We start from the raw sequence: 23,814 nt of genomic DNA, 5'->3' as shown, positions 1-23,814 counted from the left end.
GGCATCCTTGCTTCAAATCAAAAGCTCATTCTCATTCAGTTCAAACGCGGCGTGGCTTCTTTTTGGAACGGTCGGGTGTACGCGTTTTAGCTTTTTTCGAATAGCGGCTTCTCGCATCTGGTTCCTCGGGAAAATTTGGTGAACATGGTATGTCCCGATGTTCTAATAGAGGTGTAACACAAAAGAAATTTGCAGTTCAATAATTTGAATGGAAAAAAGAGTGCCTCGCAGTTTCGCTTTCATTTCAGCTTTTGGAGGTGTAAAAAGGCTCCATTCGTTGGTTGTAAATTGTGAGGTTTGCCTTGGTTCGGTGCTATGATTAGTAGTTGAATAAAAGCTTCCCGCAGCCGGTTTATCGGGAAACTATAGTGCCACTACGTGCAAATAGAGGTTTTTTCAGCATTTCCTGCTCGAAGAAATGGATGGAAAAAGTTGTTCGCATTTTGTTGTGAAAAAAAAGCTTCCGATCGTTGGATGTGTTAGTGGTTGCCGCTAGAACATTTTGATCCCAAAACAGGGTTGATCTGTGAACATTAGGAAGTAATAAATCCTATTGAGGTAATTTGTGTAATGGCCGCTTCTTCTGTAGTGTTTATATTAAAATCGTTTATTTTTGACAGGATCGGTAATGATGGTATGCAATTTTCAGAAAGGGGTTGCGATGCCAACCTTCTAGTTTAAACTGGATTCTTCCAGTTTTTTTTGCAACATCCAGTCAGACAATCCCGGAAATCTTCCAGTTCTTTTAAATTTTAAGCCAGTTTCGTCCAGTTTTTTTTTAATATTCATTTATTTAGTTTTTTCACAAAATTGTAACTTGATTCATCCAATTTTCAAGCGATCAATGGGAAGAAGGCGAGTACCCAAGAAAAAGTTTTCAATCCACCGTAACACCACCTGAACTCTTCTTATACCCACTTGTGAGCAAAAAGGTTAGATAATGTAAATTTTTATACGATTTAAAATGAATTTTACTCAAACATAAAGGCTTTTTGCACCGTCAAATATTGTGATGAACATTTGTTGAATACTGAACTAGTTGCTATAGTGGTAGATCGACGTTTTGTTGGCTGATTTCTCTTGTGCTAAAATTTTATTCTTTATCGTAAGAACGGTTCAAGCGCATCCATGAGTTCACGAAAATGATTTCAAATTTAGGATTTTGCACATGTGTAGATTGAGACCTTCAAAACAAAATTCGAATGTAACTATAACAATTGCTATAACATTCGAATGTTTTGTAATTGGAACATACGTGTTTACTTAAAATTACGTTCATTGAATCGTTGACTTAAACATTACAAGGATAAATTAGGTTTCTTTTCCGAGCATCCAGTTTTGTTCAGTCTTTTTTTCAAGCAAGTTCCAGTCTTTGAAAAAAAATGTTGGCAACGCTATATTCGGAAAGGAGTACATGGAACGAAAAAGTTTGAAAACAACTGAATTAGGCGAAACATGTTCTGGTATGGTATGGAAGTCCATTTCGGACCTAAGAATCGTAATTCCCTAAATGCACCGGCCTTGCGTCCAATTGAGAAATACTAGGCACTCCGGAAGCATACTAATGCCGTTTTTGCTTGAGGCGAAAGTGATGTTGGTTCTAACCGCAAATTGCTGTAAAAATGTATCAACTACAGCTATTAGAATTGCAACCTGATTCAGTTTCAAGGTTAAGCAAAAACGACATAAGGAAGTGAAATCGGTGGCAGAAATGAGGAAAAAATGAATTTCTACATAAAAACAAGTTGGCTCAAACGTTGTACATGACCTTATGAGCAGTTATAGGAGAAAGGTACTTGCATTTGGATACGGCTATAAAATTGCATAAAACGAACATGAAAAAAGCTTAACAAAACGTTTTACTTTGCTCCCTGAAAGTTTTAAAACGACCGGTTGGAGAGGGAATTGACGAACATTTTCTTGTGATACGATTTGTGGTGTGTGTGGCTGTACGGAACCTTTATCGTCAATAACAGATTCCCGGGCATGTTCCGGAAGGCGTTCCAAAAACTTCTAGGCGAGCGTCACTTTTTGGCTGATGTGGGTTTTATCGCAGTAGTCTGTGATGTGCGAAATATGTGAAAGAGATTAATGATGTCTGCCGTACATTGCGATTTGAAACCGGCTGACAGGTAAAATTGTGCAATAAATATAAAAGTTTAAGTAGTTGATTGGAATTTTCGAGCGAGGTTTGCTTTTCGAGGAGATAAAAATGTGGCGGAATCTGCTTTGAAAAGACCTGCAACTGCGTAACCGTAATAGTACCAACGAGAACGTGGAATATTCAAACCGTTGGATATTTGCTTTCGCCAAGAAGATCTGTCCGGACTCTGTCCCGGTACAGAAAACGTGCCGCGCCGCGTCTCCTCACGATACCGCGAACGAAACACCGTTTTCGATGGTGGAGTTCTCACTTGCTCTCTTATCATGCAACAATAACGCCCCAGGGTTAGACAGAATCAAATTCAACTACCTGACACTGCAAAAAGGCGCTTGTTGAATTTATTTAACAAGTTTCTTGAGGGTAATATTGTCCCTCATGACTGGAGGCAAGTGAAGGTCATCGCCATCCAAAAACCAGGAAAACCAGCCTCCGACCACAACTCGTATCGGCCGATTGCAATGCTGTCCTGTATTCGGAAGTTGTTCGAGAAAATGATCTTGTTTCGCCTCGACAATTGGGTTGAAGTAAATGGCTTACTGTCAGATACACAATTTGGCTTCCGGAAAGGCAAAGGGACGAACGATTGCCTTGCGTTGCTTTCTACAGAAATCCAAATGGCCTATGCTAACAAAGAGCAGATGGCATCAGTCTTCTTGGATATTAAGGGGGCTTTTGACTCAGTTTCTATCAACATTCTGTCAGAGAAGCTGCACCAGCATGGTCTTTCGCCAATTTTAAATAACTTTTTGCTAAACCTGTTGTCTGAAAAGCACATGCACTTTTCGCATGGCGATTTAACAACATCGCGATTTAGCTACATGGGTCTTCCCCAGGGCTCATGTCTAAGTCCCCTGCTCTACAATTTTTACGTGAATGACATTGACGATTGTCTTGCCAATTCATGCACGCTAAAGCAACTTGCAGACGACGGGGTGGTCTCTGTTACAGGGCCCAAAGCTGCCGACTTGCAAGGACCATTACAAAATACCTTGGACAATTTGTCTGCTTGGGCTCTTCAGTTGGGTATCGAGTTCTCCACGGAGAAAACTGAGTTGGTTGTCTTTTCTAGGAAGCGTGATCCGGCGCAACTCCAGCTTCTATTAATGGGTGCAACGATCAATCAGGTTATCACATTTAAATATCTCGGGGTCTGGTTCGACTCTAAAGGTACCTGGGGATGTCACATTAGGTATCTGAAACAGAAATGCCAACAAAGGATCAATTTTCTCCGAACAATAACTGGAACATGGTGGGGTGCCCACCCAGGAGACCTGATCAGGTTATACCAAACAACGATATTGTCGGTGATGGAGTACGGGTGTTTCTGTTTCCGCTCCGCTGCGAACATACACTTCATCAAACTGGAGAGAATCCAGTATCGTTGCTTGCGCATTGCCTTGGGTTGCATGCACTCGACCCATACGATGAGTCTCGAAGTGCTGGCGGGCGTTCTTCCGCTAAAAAATCGATTTTGGGAACTCTCATATCGATTACTCATCCGATGCGACATTCTGAACCCGTTGGTGATTGAAAACTTCGAGAGGCTCGTCGAGCTTAATTCTCAAACCCGATTTATGGCCTTGTACTTCGACTACATGGCACAGAGCATTAATCCTTCTTCATATACTCCCAACCGTGTTCGTTTCCTAGATACTTCTGATTCTACTGTATTTTTCGACACATCCATGAAGGAAGAGATTCGTGGAATCCCGGACCATATACGCCAGCAGGTGATCCCCAATATATTTTATAATAAATTCCGAGAAGTCGACTGCGACAAAATGTTTTACACTAAGGGATCAAATCTCGATGGGTCCACTGGCTTCGGTATCTTCAACAATACTATCACCGCTTCATTCAAGCTCAATGATCCCGCTTCAGTTTACGTCGCAGAGTTAACTGCAATTCAGTACACCCTTGGGATCATCGACACTCTGCCCACAGATCACTACTTCATCATTTCGGACAGCCTCAGCTCCATCGAGGCTCTTCGTGCGATGAAGCCCAAAAAGCAATTCCCATATTTCCTGGGGAAGATACGGGAGACCTTGTGTACGTTATCTGAAAAATCTTATCAAATTACCTTTGTTTGGGTCCCCTCTCATTGCTCTATCCCGGGCAATGAAAAGGCCGACTCATTAGCAAAGGTGGGCGCATTAAATGGTGACATATACGAAAGACCAATCTGCTTCAACGATTTTTTTAGTATTTGTCGTCAGAGGACACTCAACAGTTGGCAAACCTCGTGGAGCAATGGTGAACTTGGACGATGGCTACATTCCATTATCCCAAAGGTATCAACGAAGCCTTGGTTCAGGGGGATGGATGTGGGTCGGGATTTTATTCGTGTAATGTCCCGACTTATGTCCAACCACTACACCTTGGATGCGCATTTGCGGCGTATTGGGCTTGCGGAGAGTAGTCTGTGCGCTTGTGACGAGGGCTATCACGACATCGAGCACGTTGTCTGGGTATGCGCCGGGTACTTCGACGCCAGGTCTCAGTTAAAGGATTCCCTTCGGGCCCGAGGTAGACCACCCAATGTCCCAGTCCGAGATATACTGGCAAATCGTGATTTCCCCTATATGTCCCTTATTTATACTTTCATAAAAACGACAAATATCCCAATTTAGCCCCTCTCTTTTTATTTCTCGTTTTAGAAGCTTTCTCCTGCCTTGTGGGACCGATCAGCTCCAGACTGCAACTATGTAACCGCCGTCGCACTTACCACTACGGAAACTGAAGCGAGAGCGACTCAAGGTCCGATGACTTTTGAAGGATTCCCCGCGGGTCCGAAGAATACCATCCGCCAATCCGACCTACTAGACTGAGGCGGTAATCTTTCGCTGATCTCCCGTTTGCCCGAAAGTTGCAAGTTTTGCTCTTCTCTCCCGGTCACCATCTACGCTTTCTCTCCCCTGTCCTTGATACAACTGCTTCTACAGCCCCCCTCTGAATATCTTGACCAAGCATAAGTCTCCGCTAAAAAAGTTCAAATTTGTATTCTGTATTCCTAGTTTTAAGATAGTTGTAATTTTACCTCTTTGTTAAAACTATTGTCCCCCATCTTGTAAATAGAATTGTATCCCTAGTCTTAAAACACCTGCGAATTTTCGCATAAATATTTGTTCCCCCTTTTGTGTACCAAACTATATTGTTAGTTTTAAGATAACTGTAAATATTTCCTAAAAATTATTACTATTGAATTCCTTGTTTTAAAATTTTTTCATAAAAAAAATCTTTTGCCCCCTCTCTTGTATATAGAATCTTATTTCTAGTCTTAAGATAGCTGTAAAATTTTTCTTTTTAAAAAAAAAAATTTCAACATTGTAACCTCCTAGTTTTAAAATATCCAAAATGTAAAAACAAAAGAATTTGGCACCGCCAAGCTAACGCATTTGTGCCTATCAAATAAACGAAATGAATAAAAAAAAGACCTGCAACTCCAAGTAAGTGCATATTTTCGATAGGTTTAACGAATATTATTTATATATTTCACTTCTATCATACTGAAAATGTTTCGCTTATATGTTACACAATCCCCGGAAAAGGAACAGAAAATTTTGAACATTGCTGGGCCCTAGAAATAACACGGGGACAGTTTATCTTTACCATAAGTTCTACAAAGTATATTCACACGGTCACTCTTTTTTATGCATCTGAAACCTGTGTCAGAAAGTGTCAGCTCAGAAATGACCTGAGGTACAAAGATTGTAAATTCTGTTAGATTGCCAGACCGAGACACGCGATGAAAGTATTTATATCGCTAAACAATGGGAACCATCGAATCGACGTCACCACAATCGATGTAACACACATAGGCATGAATCGTAGTGGGTGGTTCGTTTTTTATTGACAATTTGCGCCAAAATGTCATTTAGTTAAAGGTATAGTTTCCAGCAAAATTTGGTTTGAGTTTTGCTCTTTATAGAAAAACTATTGTTTCGGTGTATCTAAAAATTGATTGGCTCAGTAGACCGATGTCAATCTGTAAGTTATTTTTATACATTTAATTTTAACTAGCGACTTAACAACAGTCGTGTCGAACGGCAACATCATTCCTCATATTTCGTTTGAAGGGAGAAATCGACTCTATTAACGGTTTAACGAGGAAGGAAATACCTAAATAAAGCTAAAACTACTAATAATAGCACAAAACGACTATCAACATCCATAACTATCTGTATAGAATGGAAAGGAGGATTACGTTTCTATATAGTGTACAATTATGGAATACAAAAGAATAGCTCAACTACGTCACATACTGAACTGTATATGTTGTATATTAACTGGATGGATTGTTTACCTTGACGTCGCGCTGGCTGATGATCTTCCCGCCGTTCCAGCTGTTGAACTGTTCTCTTTCATTTTCGTTCTTTGACGGCCGCGGTGACAATAAATTAGTACATATATAGGTTTTTGGCATTCAAGAACACGCTCACTCACAGTTTCGAGTGGGTGGAACTGGAGGGAATTATGGTGGAGAGAACTGTGAGTAGCGTAGAAGATAGAAGAAAGTGGGAAGAAATAAAGAAAGATAGAGAAAGAGAAAAGAAAATGGAGAAAAGTGAACATGATTTTCATACGAGAGTGTGTTCTACTGCTAGGAAGTCAGGAGCTAAAAGCTTGATTTTAATTGCATTTCCGGTGAGATTTTCAATGAGTCCATATGGTGATTTTATACGGGTACGTAGAAAAAAAAAAGATCGAATTGTCATCCGGGCTGCACACCGTCTGTGTGGATGGAAAGCGAGACAAATAAGTAAAAATAAGTCCCTGGCGGTCAATTTCTTCACTGGATGAAAACCGGTTTTCGCTGAAAACCACACCACAATCGCCACATAATCGATTCCTCCACGGCGAAAAAAGAAACATGGTAGACCTAAACAGAACAAAAATTTAAACGGCAGAAACGCATTTTTTCTCCGGTCACGCAACCACACGTGACACACTCCATAATGGGATTTGCGAAAAGTACACCCTCGAGGGACGGAAAAATAATGATACAATGTTGCCGGTGGAATGCTTCTCTTACCGAACTTGACCTTCTGTTTCGACACTTTTTTCCGCTTAGATTAATATTTTTTTCAAAAGCAATAATTTTATATATTCGATTAATTACAATACAGTGTCATACAATCGTAATACGGGGGGAATTGGATTCTTTTAACTTCAACTGTTTAGTTGTACTTGCTGACCAAATAACTTGTCAAACTGGATGAGTAACAGATTGTCTAGACTACTACGATCACATATCGTGAAATTTAAAAAAAATTCTGCCGTACAGAGCAGTTAGTTGGGCTGAGTTTCAGACCCGTTGATAAGGAATAACAGCTACCAAAGCGTTACTGTCACTCATTTTTTTGATAGTTTGGAAGAGTGCGCAACGAAACACGACCCATCATTTGGTCTGTGTTCAAAGACAAAGAGTACCAAGTGCCCTTTCGAAATGTACATGTTCAAAAAATCGCTTCACACAGGCCATTTTTATCGATATCAGGCATTTAGAAATAATCACACAACGAAAAGAAACAGTCTCGGACATCTAGCAGAAAAAGGCTAAAAAACTACCACAGACTACTGGAGGACAGAAAGAGATACGCTTACCTTGGTTCGAATGGTTGTAATTCTGTGTTTGCAACCTATCGTAGCCTACTTAGTAGGAGTCCTTTGAGCGCTCTCCGACTAGATTGGCTTGGTGGGGATTTGATTGTAGTTGTAGCTGCAGTTGTTGTTGTTGCTGCTGCTGCTGTGGTTGTTGTTGCTGTTGATGACGGTGAAGGTGCAGCCGGAAATGGTGGGAGCTCCATCCTGGCGCCGGTGAATACTATCTGGCAGTGGATGCGGGTGAGGCCATTACGACATCCCTTCTACAGAATGCAGGCCGACTGCGTACCCCCATTCGTGGGTGTGGGAACGTGATACGACCGGCAAAAATTTGCAAACAGTAAGGGAGATAGAGTGTTATATAGCGGGACAGGTATAGCGTATAGGGAGCGAAATAGTAAATTGCTCTACAGAAAGAATGAGACAGAAGAAAAGATAGTTAAGAAAAATGTGCAAATATAACTGTATGTTCGGATGGTACCGTACCGGTTGTAAATCTCGCAAACCTGGTCTTATTCGCTGCCGGCCGATGCCGGTTGTGGCGGAAGGAGAAGTACGTGACAGGAATTAATGCTTAATGGTGAACCTTGCCTGTTTATTGATTTTTTTCAACCGGAAATTTGTCGAAAAATGCGAATTCAACCGGTTTTTGTATAAAAGTGACAATCATCTGATGTCAATCGAGAAGTCTGAATTTGCTGCACCAATCGAAGTTAGCTATGCAAATAGATATTCAATGAGACGTTTGCGTTGCGTTCAGCGTATCTTTCTTTTATTTATGTCTTCTGACGTTTCTCGTTAGAACTGGTAACTGAAGTTATCCCAGAGCGACGTATACCCAAATACAAATTTGTTAATACGGAATGCTCTGATGATTTTTCGAGGACACGTTTTAAGCTACCCTGTACCTGGAAAGGTACAGTGTCAAAGTGACAGTGTACTATGATGAAATATTGCGAAAACTGGCCTCGCTGGAGTCGAACAACACATATACTGAACGTCACCATGGATACTGGTTATTATTCAGAAAATATGAAAATAACTTTTCGCGTTTTCTTAAAATTTATTACAGTTGAGCATGCAAATTTCGAATTTGTATTTTCTTTCGAGGTAAGGATTTTTTAAAACTATATTCGTTACATAAAAGTCCATTGTATAAGAATCCCGAATAATTTCGCTTTCGTGATTTTTCTCAGCCAAAAGAACGCTACAGGAAAACCCGTTCCGGCAAATCTCATACATTATTGTGTTGCGCGGATATCGCTCGGTCAGATTGATTCGTTCATTACAGAGGATTGGGCTACACACTTCGCTAAGATGTGACGGATCATCGAAAGCACTTGTTACTAGAATAAGTGTCAAAGTAGTAAAAGCTGGAAGTGGACATACCGGAAGGTAACCAGCAAATCAATTACATATTCAAATCAAACCGTATTGTGCGTCACATTTTTGTTTTAGGTGGATCCACCCGATCCCCTTTCTCTTAAATAAGGCTGGATTGTAATGTCCAACTCGAGGACCAACGGGTCGGGAAGACAGGCGGCTAAACATTCCGCGGACCAGATTTGGAATACTGGAAGCGTCGATTTAAGCGCTATCTAAACTAATCCATGGCGTGTACATAAATGTGATTATCGTTCTAGCTAGCGCAACATAACCGTAAAAACACTAACAAATCGGTTGTGTATGTATATTGATCAGGAACCAGAAGCATCTTTACGACGCAATGTATTCCAGTTTTTTAGCTTCGGAACTCGATAAAGAATCGCAAATGAATCTACATCGATGTGGCTGATAATTCAAGTAGTCCAGTTGTAGCCTGAGAAATACTTGTTTAGGGATCATGCATAAATGACGTGGCGTTTTTGGGGTAGAGGGGTATCCCAAATTTGTGACAAAGTGTGTCGAGTGCGAGGGTAGGGTCAGAAGTTGTGCAACGTAGAATTAAGCTCAATTTTTTTAAAAGCATCAAATCCCATTGATTAGGGAAACAATTTAATGCTTCTCCATTCCTATCAGAAATAAATTATTCACACAAGTTACTTTTCGTCCGGTTTTGCATATGGTAAGTTTTTCGCTTCGTGGAATTGCAAACTAGCAGAAAAACGAAATGCGAATTTAACTTGCTACGTTAGTTAGCAAATCTTACTAACTAAAACACTTAGTTTGGTAGCATAATTAATTTTTCTCTTCAGATTTAGCCAAACAAAATTTAGTTAATCAGTTAAAAGTGTGCTTCTTAGAATCAACTTCTCTCCCTGCACATAAAATGCAAAACAAAACTATCAACATTATTTTAGTCATGAAATGGGCTTATTTTGCACGCAATTTGCAATTTGAAAACGTTGATAAAAGCCGTCAAACATTTTGTAGCGACATGTATTTAAAAGAATTGTAAAATATTTTTTTTTCATCTTCGGCCGCGTTGCTGGGGGGAGATATGGGAAATACTATACTTTATTTACAATGGGGAAGTTACAATTTTGTGACACCTCACCAAGAGAGGAGTCGAAAATCGCCGAAAAAGCTACGTCATTTGTGTACGGCCCCTCAGTGCACTGTATTCGTTCTCCAAGTGCCTGACTTTGCCGTCATCAATGTAGCCGGATCATGATACAATCAATGTATTACGGACAAGGCAGTATGTTGTCATTTCTAATGCAGGAATCGTATAGTAAATTTTGAACTAGTAGTGTTTTTCTAATGTTGTAACTGATCAGATTTAAATAATAAAGAAAGGCAAAAAGCCCATTTCATTATGACATTGCGATTGAATTCGTTGAGCTTTTTTCCTACAAGCTCAAAGTATTCTGTATGACGAGAAATCTATTTCTTCTACGGATGTTGTTCGATCAAATCCGATTCCTGGTTGTATTAGCTGTCGTTATTCCACATGTACGAAACATTCGTTCGAAATAGTAGTCCGCCGTATTATATAAAAAGGCTGTACATCATCGATATTCCCATACCTCTCGGCATCACTACGCCATAATACTAGAGCGAAACGCACCAAATAGTAAATAATTCGATCGGAACAGAGCCGGGACAAATCCGTTCTGTTGTAATTGTAATTTATTAGCTTACTTTATCATTAGCTTATTCTGTTGGTAAATGCATTCCTACGGGAACCTGCGCGTCAAACGTAGCAAGTCCGGGTTACAGGCACGACCCGTCTAGCTTTCCTTGAAATTCTTTTAACGAACCTAAGGCTTCAAACGGACTTGTCCTGTATCTGTTTCGACCAGTATGTATTCTGTATTACGGCGGATCGTCAATTTAAGCAGAAAAGGCTTTTCTACACAATGTTCTAAGTGAAATCGGCTCAGGCGGTCTCCTAAAATTAAAAAATAAGGCGTCTGCTGGTGAGTTGACGCATTTTCATGACGACATGGTGTATACGAAGCCGGTAATTCCAAAGCAGCATGTATGTATGGATTCAAAATCCATATAACCACTAGTGGACGCTTGATTAACAGGACCCTAGGTGTCGTGCTCTGTCGCCGACCGGTGGATTCGATCGGCATGTGATTCGAAGAAATTGACGATTTTCTAGTGAACAATAATGCAACGCGTTAATGATACTAGGCTATATAACATGGTTACCTTTCCAAAACACTTGATGTTAATGAGCTATCTTGTGGATCGGTGGAGAGCAGCATGCACCTTTGTGTTGTTTATAAGACTGCTTAAAAAATTTCATCACCCGACTAGACAAATTATTTTTCATTAGCGACAAAAACAATCTGAAAATGACCAAAAACAAAAAGGCATACTTCGATCAGCTAGCGATGCCAGTTTTATTTTTTTTCGACCACTTTGGCTTGACAAGCCGATTCAGACGAATTGGGTAGTTTAATTCGCCTCCTTGGTGAACCAAGAAATGATAACGCTTTTGTATGGGACCTTGGCGTATTTAATTTGTATTTGGTATACCGCTGCGTTTATTCGAAATTTCCTTTCAAAGTATATAATTACCCCTTATCACAGATTCATCGAGAAATGTGCTAAATAATGTAATTATTTACGTAATTGTAACAAAAATAAGAAGCGACAAATTCAAAAGAATGGCTGCAGCCTCTTCATATATGCAAGATATAGTAACTAAAGCTCTACTCGTTTGCAAATTGAGAATAATTGGTGAATGAAACCAACTGTGCATCTACATTAATGGATAGCAGCGATGAAAAGCTCTCTTACTAGAAAGGTAAATAGCATTAGCATAGATAATATTCGCACAGTGTTGGGTAAAAAAACTCGTTAAATAACACTTTACTCATCATTAAGTATTAAAAGGACTGAATAACCTTTGCAGATATGATAATTATCTCCAGACGCCCTCGGACAGATCCAGTGAAAACAATAGCAATATTGTGGTAGACTCGTGACAGGAAACCATTTGCAGAGTAGGCATGGTTTCACGTGTCGACTCTATTGACTGTTTGAAAAATGCCTCATCAATATTGTGGTTATCACTGGAAATTAGCAAAATAGCAAAAAACAAGATAGCGACAAGATTGCGAAACCGCCATTTTTAAGATTTAACCTTTTCAATTCCGCAAGGCTACAAAAATGTAATTTGAATTGAGTTTTATATGAAGTGTTCGATCGACTATTGGTCTTGAACCAAGCAAAAACTTAGGAGGATGCAAAGGAATCGAGTTAGGAATCAAAAAGGCACACTAAACAATTCATTAAAGAGGTACCAAAAAATAGTAACAAATAATTTCCGATTTTCGCTGAACAGGTAGTGAAGGGGTGAATAAATCCATGAACTGTCAATTCATGACCGTCCGATACCTGACCAACAGGGTCTATATATTGCTAGACGTTTGTTCTAAACTGGGCGGATGGGGCTAACAGGGTATATTTTCAATTCTTTCGCTATTTTGAATTGATTCCGTCGCATGCTAATCTCCGGTGAAAAGCACAATATCGCATCGTTTGAAAAACAACCCCAGTTGGTCTGGGTTCAATCCCAGTCGAGGTCGTTGAGATTTTTCAGAGGTGAGAAAAATCTGAGGTCACGCCTTCCTTCGGAAGGGAAGTAAAGCCGTTGGTGCCCGGTCCAATAGTGGGAGTGTCACCTCTCTGGCGTCGGTGTTTGCCCTTGTAGCGGAAATAAGCCAACGGAAAATAAACAGAATTGGAAGAAGAAGAAAAACAACCTAGGTATTCATGGCTTGTTGTTTTTTGGTTGCGAGGAAGAGATATCCTTCAAACAGTTTTGAAATTTTTCCAATGGCATCTGATGTGATGGAGCATTTTTCATTTGGGACTTTCTCATTTACATTTTTAATGTTGAAGGGCAGCATTTCATCCTAAATATTTAAATGTGAAATAGTTTCACCAAGAAACACTCTTAGAACTGCAGATTTCATTTTGAATCGTTAGAATGGCAACCACGGCAGCTTTCCTGCACCCGTGTGCACAGCCTCTACTGTGATACCGATTTCACTGTGTACTCACGCAGAAAAAAAATAGTAAAAATAAACATGTTGGTTTAAATAACAATTTTCCCGTTTGATATAGTGATAAACAAGATTCAGGTTTGATTCAATCAATGCTGTTGCCTAAAATTACGAACAAATTCAAGTGTTGGCTTTTCAATAATTTCAACAAATATTTCGTTTGAAACAACAAAACCATGATAAGTTTAGCCGAACAAACAAGTTCGAAGAAACAAAAAACAAAATTTGTTTAATCTTTTGTATTAACCAAAGGAGAGAACTCAAATTTAGTTAAAATTAAACAAAGATTCTGTTGGTTTTTAACAATGGGATCAGTCAGATCTAACAAATTTTATTTTGATACAACAATGTTTCTATTTAAAATGAATATAGAAATATTTGTTGAACTAAACCAAATACATGCTTTCAAAAAACGCCATTTCAGTTTGAAACAGTCATTCGCCACGTTTGAGATTCAACTAAACGTTTTGATGATTCAAAAAGGCTTGATTCCTCTGCGTGCTGAATGAATAGAACAGAGATGCCAGATTTGCAGACATGTCTGCAAATTCGCAGACTTTTAATTTTAGCTGCATATTTTTTCGATGACGCAGACATTTGCAGATTTTTATGTTTGGTTGCAGATATTTAGAGATTTTTTAGTTCGGTTGCAGATATTTACAAATTTTTTTAAAATACACTAGTTTCAGATCTACTTTAGGTTTTTCTTCAATAAGCTATTTCTCTCTACTTATCTTGGGCTATAAATGCACTATTTTCATTTAATTTTAACACATCATCAATAAGTCATTTTTGGTTAAGAATAGTTTGCCTGACATTTTTTGTTCTTCCCAGACTTATTATTATTATTATTGCAGACATTTGAAAAAAGTATCTGGCATCTCTGGAATAGAATCGTGTTCCTATAGAAACAATAACAAACTGTATTAACAAGTGCTTTACATTAAATCTTTGTGTCTTTTTTAATTGACTTTTCAAGTTTATGCGAAACTAAAACCTCTTTAGCTTATGGGTCCAGGAACGTTATAGTAGGAAATAATGGAACTGGAATTATAAAGTTTTTCGGAAGATGCCTGAAGAAGGCAGGGAGCAATCCGTCTTGCTCACTTCAATGGTTCAAATTACACCGCTTGGATATTCCGGATGAGGGTGCTTTTGGAGGAGCACGATCTATTGGTTTTCCTGGAAGCGAAATTTGATAATTTAAACGATCTGAAGTTGTAGGAGGTTTATGCGCCGGCTTTCAAACTAGGAGAAGAAGCTGAAAAAGTGAAAGAAGCAGGACCGGAAATGTAAGTCAATGATAATCGCCCGGATCCTTGACTCACAGCTGGAGCACGTTCAGGAGAAAAGGACTCCGATAGAGATTTGGGACACAGCGGATAATTGAAAAGCGAAATAATGCTAGTCGAATGCGCGTGCAATGTTGCATTTTTTACGACTTGATCCAAGGGGTAAGTCGCTTAGAACAATGTGCCATACACACTGTATCACCTACGATAACACGATATAAGATTACGATTCACAGTAATACACGACGATCATTTTACTCGTTACCACAATATGTGGCACAATGAGGCACAACATAAAAACTGTCAACAAAGTGTAATTGAATAATCATAGCAACCATTGCTTTTGTTCACCATGTCACATTTTGGCACAAGCTACCACGCTGTTTGTGAGCACAATTCGATTTGTGCTAAGCGACTCACCCCTTGATTTGATCGCCTCGTCCGGGACTATTATGATGCTGAAATGGAGGTCATTTGCCATTTGTTGTTGACTTCGGGACAGTCGTACTCTACCGTTGTGACAGACCGGAAACAATATCAGGAGAGAACCTAAACATTGAGTTCGTAAAGTGCCGGCTATTGGACGACGAAATCAGAAGGAGCGCAGCAGGGTAACCTGTCAGGGTAACAATTTAGCACTGAGCTGAAATATACCTAATTTTAACTTAACACTCCGTAGAGTGTATTTGTTTTGGCGACATTATGCTCGCAGCTGTTATGTACTGTTCACATTTAGTTGTAAATTTTCGTTCATTTTCGCGTTTGTGAAGTTTTGTTTGTGCAGATAGGTGTAGTAATTTTTGCTTCACATTTCTGTATAATTAGCATAGGATTTAGTGAGGTTACCGCTCTCCTCTTCCTCGAGAAGTGTTCTCATTATGCTGTACCATAACGATGACAGCTACGCGGAGGTGCGGTTTTTTGGTGTTGAACGATTTGTTTTGGTCGTGAGAAAGGCGGCCATTCAGTTTTGGCTAGAAAGTGACGGATCACGATTGAAGACAGATGTCGACTATTTCGGAAAAGTTTACCACCACAATAGCTTGTGAGTGAAGTTACGTGTGTCTGACGAAAGGAATTCCCGTCGAAAGTGCCGGCCAGTGGTTCGGTTAAACGTTTTAGTGGTGCAGGATTGCCGTCGGGGGAAGCTAATTGTAAAGGAGTTTTCGCTTCCCTGGCTAATCGCACAGGATCCTAAGCACCCGCCCTTCTCACTGTAGAGGATAAGCCGAACGAGCGCTACTCTCTTCTACAGCTAATAGCAAGGGAGAGGGAAGCAGGTAGGGCAACGGCCTTGCCTGGAAAGAACACTGCGGTGTCTTACGGGATTCTTTGCGGCAAGTAAAGAATCTGGTGATTCGTCACCACCGTCGCTAGGGAGGTTCCAACAAAGGAGCAAAGATCACCTCCCTGGCTAATTGTTTAGGACCGCTGCCGGAGCAACTAACGACCAGCAGTGAAGAGTTGAGGAAGAATACACGGTAAAAGTAATTTATTTGTTTGGTTACTTTTTTGTTTGTTTACATACGAAAATCCAAAATTCTGATAAAAACACCTCGGCCGCCCTGAAAAGAAGGGTCCGCCGGGCAAACAAGGACCCGAGCAGTGGGCAAACCCCTACTTACAGTAGGTGGTGAGTTGATTGCAGAAAAAAGGTTATGGTACAGCTTTTGCAAGCTCAAAACAATAGGTATGTGAAAAAAGTTTAGGCTGTTAAAAGGAAGGCCATAAGCTCGTCGACTGGGTTGATAAAAGGAAAAAACTCGAGGGCAAATGTTGTCGAAGCAAGTGGAAGCAACGATGTTTGTTTTGTGGGTGAAATTGAACCGCGAGTCGGCCGGAATGTCAAGCGGGACTTCGATCTGTGAGCAACAGATCGCCTCGTTCGGGACCAGCAGTTGTTTACAGAGCATCGACGACGAATCATTGAGGGACTGTCGAAAGAAGTGGTAACTCAATTGATTGCACTATTGAAGACTATGTTATGGGCAGAGTTAAAAATATTCGCATTCAATGAATGAAAATTGATCATATTTAGCCGCATTCATTTTCAATATTCAGTGACGCAGCTGAAAACGTCAAACGAACAAACCGCCCATTCATCCATGCAGATTTTCATTCGTCACCGATTATTACACGAAGCGGCCGTGCAGCAATGAATCAAACGCATCAAAGTAGGCCCTGGCACAATGTAAGCGATGATGATTGTTGTTTCATATGCTTTACCGGCATTTGAAAACATTTTCCTATATAATTAGTGAAATGAATATACTGTACGATATTCAACTGAATGAATAACATTGATATTTGAATGAATATTTTTTCTATTCACTTCGAGTCGCATCAGGTTCTTTTTCAGCCGTCAAAAAAGAGCTTCGATAATTTTTAACTCTGGTTCTGGGACTTTGGTGCAACCTGTTTTTTGTCTTAAAAGTTGAGCCGATTGGGTCACATAAGTGAGCCATGTTTAGTTTTACAAGTATAAATCTAATGTACTCAAAAGTGACAAATGTTCCCACCTTTTCCTTTTCATCTTCAAATGGTAGGGAGGAAATTTGGGCAGTTGATTTGTTGCACTAAATACGAATGTATCACAATTTTCATTTTTATTATACTGGATCTTAGCAACGACGCAAAAGTATCGATTAAGCCAAAACAGGCTTATTATCCTAGTTCCTAGTATAGTTCTGATTTGACGAGAAACAGAAAAAAGCTATAAAAAGAACTGCGGAGACTTTCATTTTCGATCGTTTGAATTCGGATTTGGTTGTCAAACATGAATCCAATCAAGCTACTACCCGTATCCCTATAGCAATGGACGTGTTGCCATACAATGTCGGTGCATACGTTGCCAAAAATGCTGCTTTTCTCTTTCTTGAATTTTCTACTGATGCACATAACGCCCAGAAAAAACCCAAACAAATGTTTTTAATGATTGTGTTTATATGTATATATTTATATACAAATTGATTTGTGATTGCATCTAAATCGATAAGCAGCCGGATCAAGCAGCATCAGACGAGTCGCTCTAATTGGGTTAGCCGGATAAGAGCAGTATTCGCTAGGACTCGAGCTGAGTACATCGTTGAAGAAGACAAGCAAAGCCGTGTGTTCCGTTCGACCGAGGATGTGTGTTTGTGTGCGGGAAGTAGATAGGTTCTGAGCAGCAGGAGAGGGAATTGCAAAACAGCTAATCTACGAACCTGTTGGCGGGTGAGACAGAGAAGGTACAATACGGTAGGTATACAGGGTTCTTTACTTTGGATCACTATTTTGTTTTCCGAGACGGGAGTAGTTATGGTAGGATTTTCTTCTACAGTCTACGGGGGGAATTTTTCGACAGCCGCTACTTGGATCGTCTAGAAGCAGACAGCTCGACATCATGGAGAGCACTGTCTCGTCAGAGCTGCAGTGATTTCCGATGGTTTCCATGGCTGATGACTAACAGCGGGACAGTAGGCAGCGCCATTGTTTTTTGGATGCAATGGCGCAGGGTGTTTTGATAGGCAGAGAACATAGGGGCAGTGGTGTGGATAAAGAAAAAAGCTAATTAGAACTTCTCACCTGATCGCGGGGATGTGTGGTAATGGCATATGATTATGGATATTAGATTTAGTGGTCTATTTTTGTCGTTTCGGAACTCAATGCGGCTCAACGGTTCAAAGGTTCTGTCAGACCATTACCTCTTTTGCGGTATATCTGGAACGAGGATACAATGAGGGAGGATTTCAGGTGAACAGATTTCATCAAGTCGTCAGAAATTTATTCGGAATCTAACCGTAACAAAGCGGGAAAGTCTAATTTTACCAAAGACGTGCTCGGTGAAAATTGGTTTCCATTCGTGCAGGGTGAAGATTGATACGAGTGAGTTAATACTAATTGCTAAAGTGTGAAGCGGGATTGTAGGTGTATAGCGAAAAGCTGACTTGTTTTTTGTGAGTCATATCACGAACGCTGTTTTTTTCTGGTTGTAGGAAGCATAACGGGAGGTTAGCTCCCAACATGACAATCGATTGGTAGAGTGTAGATCCCTATTTACGGCCTATTTTGCTGACAGTTTGAAACGGGTTTGAGTTTACTATACTGTTACTCTTTGTTATGATAGTTCATTGAAGGACAGCCATATTGCCTATCGTGTGGGAAATTCACATGCATTAAGGGTACCTTCCCCTGGATAGGGCGGAAGTCAAGCAATATTTGAGATTTTTTTGTGGAAAAATGAAAAGACATACGAACTTCTGCTTTGATCTTTTATGCATTATTTATCGATAATTAGAAAATGATTTTTTTTCGAAAATTCAAATTTTTTTCTCGAAACCATGTTTTTTCTTCTAACGTCAACAATAGGTCTTTTTCTATTGATCTGATTTCCTTTATTCAAAAAAATGTTTGGTACTATATACTTTTTTGTCTGACCTATACATAACATTGGGCTGAAAAATGTATTCATAACGAGGTTACCGTAAAAAATGAGACAAATTTCACTTTTTTTCTTTGAGGTTGGAGAGAGAATCGGCAAAAATCGAAAACGAAAAAAGCAGTTTTTTCCACATCGAGTGTTAGATCTCCATAAAAATCAATCAGCTTACGTAAAATGTTGTTACAGTACTGCTGATTGATTTTTATGAAAATCTAACACTCAATGTGGAAAAAACTGCTGTTTTCGTTTTTGATTTTTGCCGAATCTCTCCAACCTTAACGTCTATAAAATTGGCTTAAAAATTATTGCAATTATCTAATTTATCTATTTTAATAAATTGTATCCATTTCTTATTTCAGCTAACTACGAGAGTCCCTGCACTTGACAAAGTAGGACGATGTTTCGCACGCAGAACCCGACGAGATCCGACATTTTGAATTTTCCAGAAAAAAATCATTTTTTGATTATCAATAAATAACGAATAAAAGATCAAAAACAGAATCGCAAAATCCAGAAGAAGGTCGTTATGAAATAATTCGATGTAGTCTTGAGTGCAATACAATCGGAATTTGTTAGTTGGTCTACCACCTCGAATTCGTTAATTAGGTCGACTGAGCTGATGAATTTTTCATAAAAGTTGATAGCAGTAGCCTGATCATCTAAACCGATTTAACAAGAAATTTTGACATTCTGTTGCTTTCAAAAGTGGAGTGACGTTTAAAATACTGCCATACTAAAAGCAGGGAGATCGCCGGATGTTTTTTTTTCTTTAATCGCTAGTTCAAACTAAAACAAACTATCTGGTTTCGAAATATCAATCAGAAGATTCAAAATAGAGCCATTACTAGTTCTTTCTCTCTATCGCATTTATCATGAGCGTAAATGGCAAAAACTTTTCCCACATGGACCCAACTAGCTATACGTGATTCACATTCTATCCGCAAAGAAAAGGCTTTTTTGGTACGGGACGACAGACGACAAGCTGTCTAAATATATTGCTCCGTCGCGACGTGTAGAAGCACTTGAGTCGTTAGAAATTGTGGTCACCGTGCGGGTACAGAAGCAGCTATATATTTAATTAAATTGCATAATTGATGCGATCTGCACCCGCAAATGGCTCTTGCAATATTATGGAGGGATGTTTCCACCTACTTTCGTTATGTATGTGATTTTGTTTTGCAAGGACTAGCTAAACAAATTTATTGCAACAAATTTCCATTTTTGAATAAACAAACCTTCGGCTTCACTAGAGATGTGTAATATTGGGTCAAACTTTCGAACGTTCTCATTTATGACTTGGAACCGTTCACCCTTAAAAGGTTTAATCGTGGTGAACTCCATGATCAAAATCTACACTTAAAGCAACAAAAAGATGAGTCCTTCAAAAAAAAAAGAAATGCGGAGCAAATCTATGCAAAAAATCATTATATCTCCCTGAAGAATTCCTACAAAATAAGTCTCTTTTTAATTCATATTAAACCTCGTATTCAGAGCAGTTTTCGTAAAATTCTGATAGTTTTCTGAATTACACTAACGTATAATGCATCAGGGCTGCTCTCCTCTACGACCCTGGGTGGTACAGAAACTACACCTGATGGTGAATCCTAGAAAAACTCATAGTAAGAAAACTGCGGAGAAAAAACAGCATTTTTGGCAACGTATGCCCCGGCATTGTATGGCAACACGTCCAATGCTATAAGGATAGGCAATGTTCGATTGGATTCGTTTTTTAACAGCTAAACGCGAATCCAATCGACCCAAAATGGAGTCTCCGCAGTTCTCTTTCTAGAGTTTTTCTAGTGAATCCACCGGTGAATAAACACAAGTAGGCCATTCGGACAATTGAATTAGGAGGAAAACAAACCACTTCTGGGCTTAAGGGAAGGGGCGGTAGTATAAAAATGCGAAATCTCAGTGTGCGTATTTTAAACGTCAGATTAAAGACGCTGAATCCCTCTGGATAAAGACTCGCCATCTATCTTATTCTTATTATTTATCAGTAAGTGTCATTCCAATCGAACACGAGACTAGTCAAAAGCCTTCATTCCGAAGAAAATCGCTTCGAATCCTTCTGGAACGAGGGCCATTGACAGGTCTCGTGCTCGATTGGAATGACACTGACAGATAAATGGTAAACAAACGATTGACATGTCGAGTCTTTATCCAGAGGGATTAAGCTTCGTTACGTCAGATATACAAATAATTTTTGACAGCTCTATAAGCCCATTTACGGCAGCCACGGCGAAAGCAGTGAAGCAACTACCTCCGATAATTTGCGATTGCCGCCGGTTCCACTTCGGAGCGAAGAAGTACGTCACACACGGCAATCACTGGCAGGGGCGGCTATTTCACGTTCACCAGAAAGGAGGTGAGCAGCAGAGTAAAATACATCCCCCATGCGAAGTTCCCAAAGAAGGGCCCTTTCTTACAGCTGATAATCAGTGAGAACGGAATGATGAATTCGGTTTTCTTTTCGTCGCAACCTACGATCAATGGGGAAGTGTTTACCGAAATTTACGAGCCTAATGAAGAAACACCATCTGAACGACGATGCTGTGTTCTGATCGGACCTGACCTAGGCACATTTTGGCGAATCGGTCGCTGGAGAAGTTGGAGCGTTTGATTATCCCAGTCGTTCGCCCAATCCTCAACGTGCCCCAGCTGCGATCAATTGAAAATTTCTTGACCTTCTTTCGGCCTGAACCGAAAGATCTATTCGAACAATGAAAAGGAACTAATCAATAAGGCGACCAGAGAGTTGTAGAATATGCCAACATCTCTCAATTTTAACGGCTAAGCCCTAAGTTGCGACCAACTGCCATAGGGCCGCAGGACAGGGAATGGAGTCATATTTGTAAAATCATAAATTAATAGAAGAATCAATGAAAATATGTTTTGATATCTTTTATTGTTTTTTTTTCTATCCATTCTATCCATCTCTATCTATTCTGCTCAACTATTCTCGGAATTCCTACTTCAAACATCAAAAAGGATCCGTTAGTATTGCTTGGATTGCATTCTCAACCACACTGTGTCCCTATGACAATCAGATGATTTCCCGCAAATCCGACTGTCGATCCGGTTCATGATGTCTTGGCAGTCCGAAGCTGTCGTTGATTTTCCATTTGCCATAAAAGTTCACATTATTGTTTTTGACATTAAAAATGTCTTACTCCACTATCTGGGGCTAGGTGTCATTCTAAAATCTAAACTATCTCCCATGTGACGAAACTATGTAAGGTTTGCACGCTTATAACTCCGATATTAGTAGATGGATTTTAATTATTCATACACCAACCGATTCAGAAACACCTAACTTAAATATTGGTAATAATTTAATATCACCCCAATAAAAGTAGACTTTTGGAAATTGGTAAAATTAAAAAATTCACGAAAAACGGAAAAATTACCATTCGTGAGGCAGATTTCTCAGACACAGCCGTCAAGAGAGGGCAGCTTAGTTGCTCAATGAAACACGAAAAGTCATAAATAGAAGCAACGCATGTCCGTTTAAATCAGTTGTTGCTGTTATCCCATACGAGCAACGTCGTCTCCGGGCGATACAATTGGCGATTTGCGGCAAAGCCAAAATTAGTCATGCGACACCTATGATTCAGCTCATGAACTGGCAAAGTGATACAGTTTGCTTTTTTCACCCGTAAGTGAGTCGTAGATTACAACAAAATCTTCATTATCTTCTCGGAAAAAGCTTACCACTGCCAAAATATGAATGAAACGAGTAAGAAATTTAGTTTTATTTGCAATTATTCTGAAATTACAGCCATTTGCAACTATTTCACTCATACATTTCTTCGAAATGTAATCGGGGTATTATTGTGGTTATAAAAAATCGTTCCATAAATAAAGTTCCAACTCGAAACCGAGACTGTCGGACTATCGGAGAGAAGGATCGGCTGTGCATGATACAAAGCTGACACTTTCCTATTAGCCGGATATATTCTTTCCTCGCGTGATCTGGAGAGTTTCATGAATTTACACCAACTCATGAAGGTTTAGCTTAACTTAGGACGAACGGGAAATGCTGTTGCGGCGGCTACGGTGCTCAACAAATTACATTTCGAAACAGCGCGCATATAGCTCTGCGAATAATATTAGAAACCACTATGTTTTACACTCTTTTCGCAAGATGTTTACTCATCGTCTGATAAAATGATGATTTTCCTCCATTTTCATAAACAATTATCAACAAATTGATCGGTAATTTGGTTTTAAAAGTCATTTTTTACCAATGTTTACAGAAAATATATGCACTATGACAGAACAGAATAAAATCAGCAACACTTTCCTTCCAGCGCTATCTGCGAGCGGTTTCAACGTAGAATCGCCAATAAGCGCTATCGGTTTTCGGTAACGTTGGCATTTGCACACACTCGCACCTAAGGGGGATGCCAGAGTGAACGCGATTCGCGACGCGACGCGATTCGAAGCGATTTTTGACAGATAGCACGACGACGCGCGACCGAGCTCCGTTCATTTGTTTCCTGCAAAATAATACAGTACATGCCAGAGTGGAAGCGACGCGATGCGATGCGCTAAGCGATTTTTTGCGCGACGCGCGACCAACCAGTACGTGCACAGGTTTTTCGCGCGAAAAGATGCTGACAAATTCAAAATTTGCTTTTACTTTGGTGACAGAGGATGTTTATGTCGATGTCGAAGCACGCATTGGAGCTATCTTCCAAAGGTGTGCACTGTGGGACCAACAACCCCGCCATTAACGGCACCGGATTCTTGTGAACCAATGTTGGAAATATGTTTTGGATTAATGGGGAATACTTGGTAAGTAAAATCGATGCACAATTTTTAAATTGTTATTAATGGGTACTGTGAGTGACCGACATT

At 39.8% G+C, this 23,814-nt stretch overlaps 1 protein-coding gene and 1 long non-coding RNA gene across 15 annotated transcripts in view; one reads left to right on the top strand and one right to left on the bottom strand.

Annotated features, from left to right (window-relative positions):
- LOC131677427 (solute carrier family 35 member F3) overlaps positions 1–23,814 on the bottom strand; it is a 109,169-nt gene that overhangs the window by 4,825 nt on the left and 80,530 nt on the right. For 5 of the 14 annotated variants that reach the window (XM_058957245.1, XM_058957247.1, XM_058957246.1 and 2 more), the window contains one exon: positions 6,471–6,539. The exons of 3 other annotated variants lie outside the window; for them this stretch is intronic. In XM_058957245.1, coding sequence (XP_058813228.1) covers positions 6,471–6,539 — 69 coding nt within the window. Of the gene's footprint in view, positions 1–6,467; positions 6,540–7,771; positions 8,053–17,734; positions 17,973–18,095; positions 18,231–23,814 lie in introns of those variants that run through there. 6 more of the 14 variants (XR_009303343.1, XR_009303344.1, XR_009303347.1 and 3 more) reach the window with 6 other exon arrangements.
- LOC131677430 (uncharacterized) lies at positions 8,774–9,347 on the top strand. Its single transcript, XR_009303348.1, has 3 exons — positions 8,774–8,881; positions 8,968–9,166; positions 9,230–9,347. It is a non-coding gene; the product is annotated as an uncharacterized LOC131677430 (long non-coding RNA).

This window comes from Topomyia yanbarensis, chromosome 1 (assembly GCF_030247195.1).
Source record: "Topomyia yanbarensis strain Yona2022 chromosome 1, ASM3024719v1, whole genome shotgun sequence".
NCBI lineage: Eukaryota > Metazoa > Arthropoda > Insecta > Diptera > Culicidae > Topomyia > Topomyia yanbarensis.
Note: the sequence above shows the minus strand (reverse complement) of the source record. Positions and strands in the feature narration are given on the sequence as shown.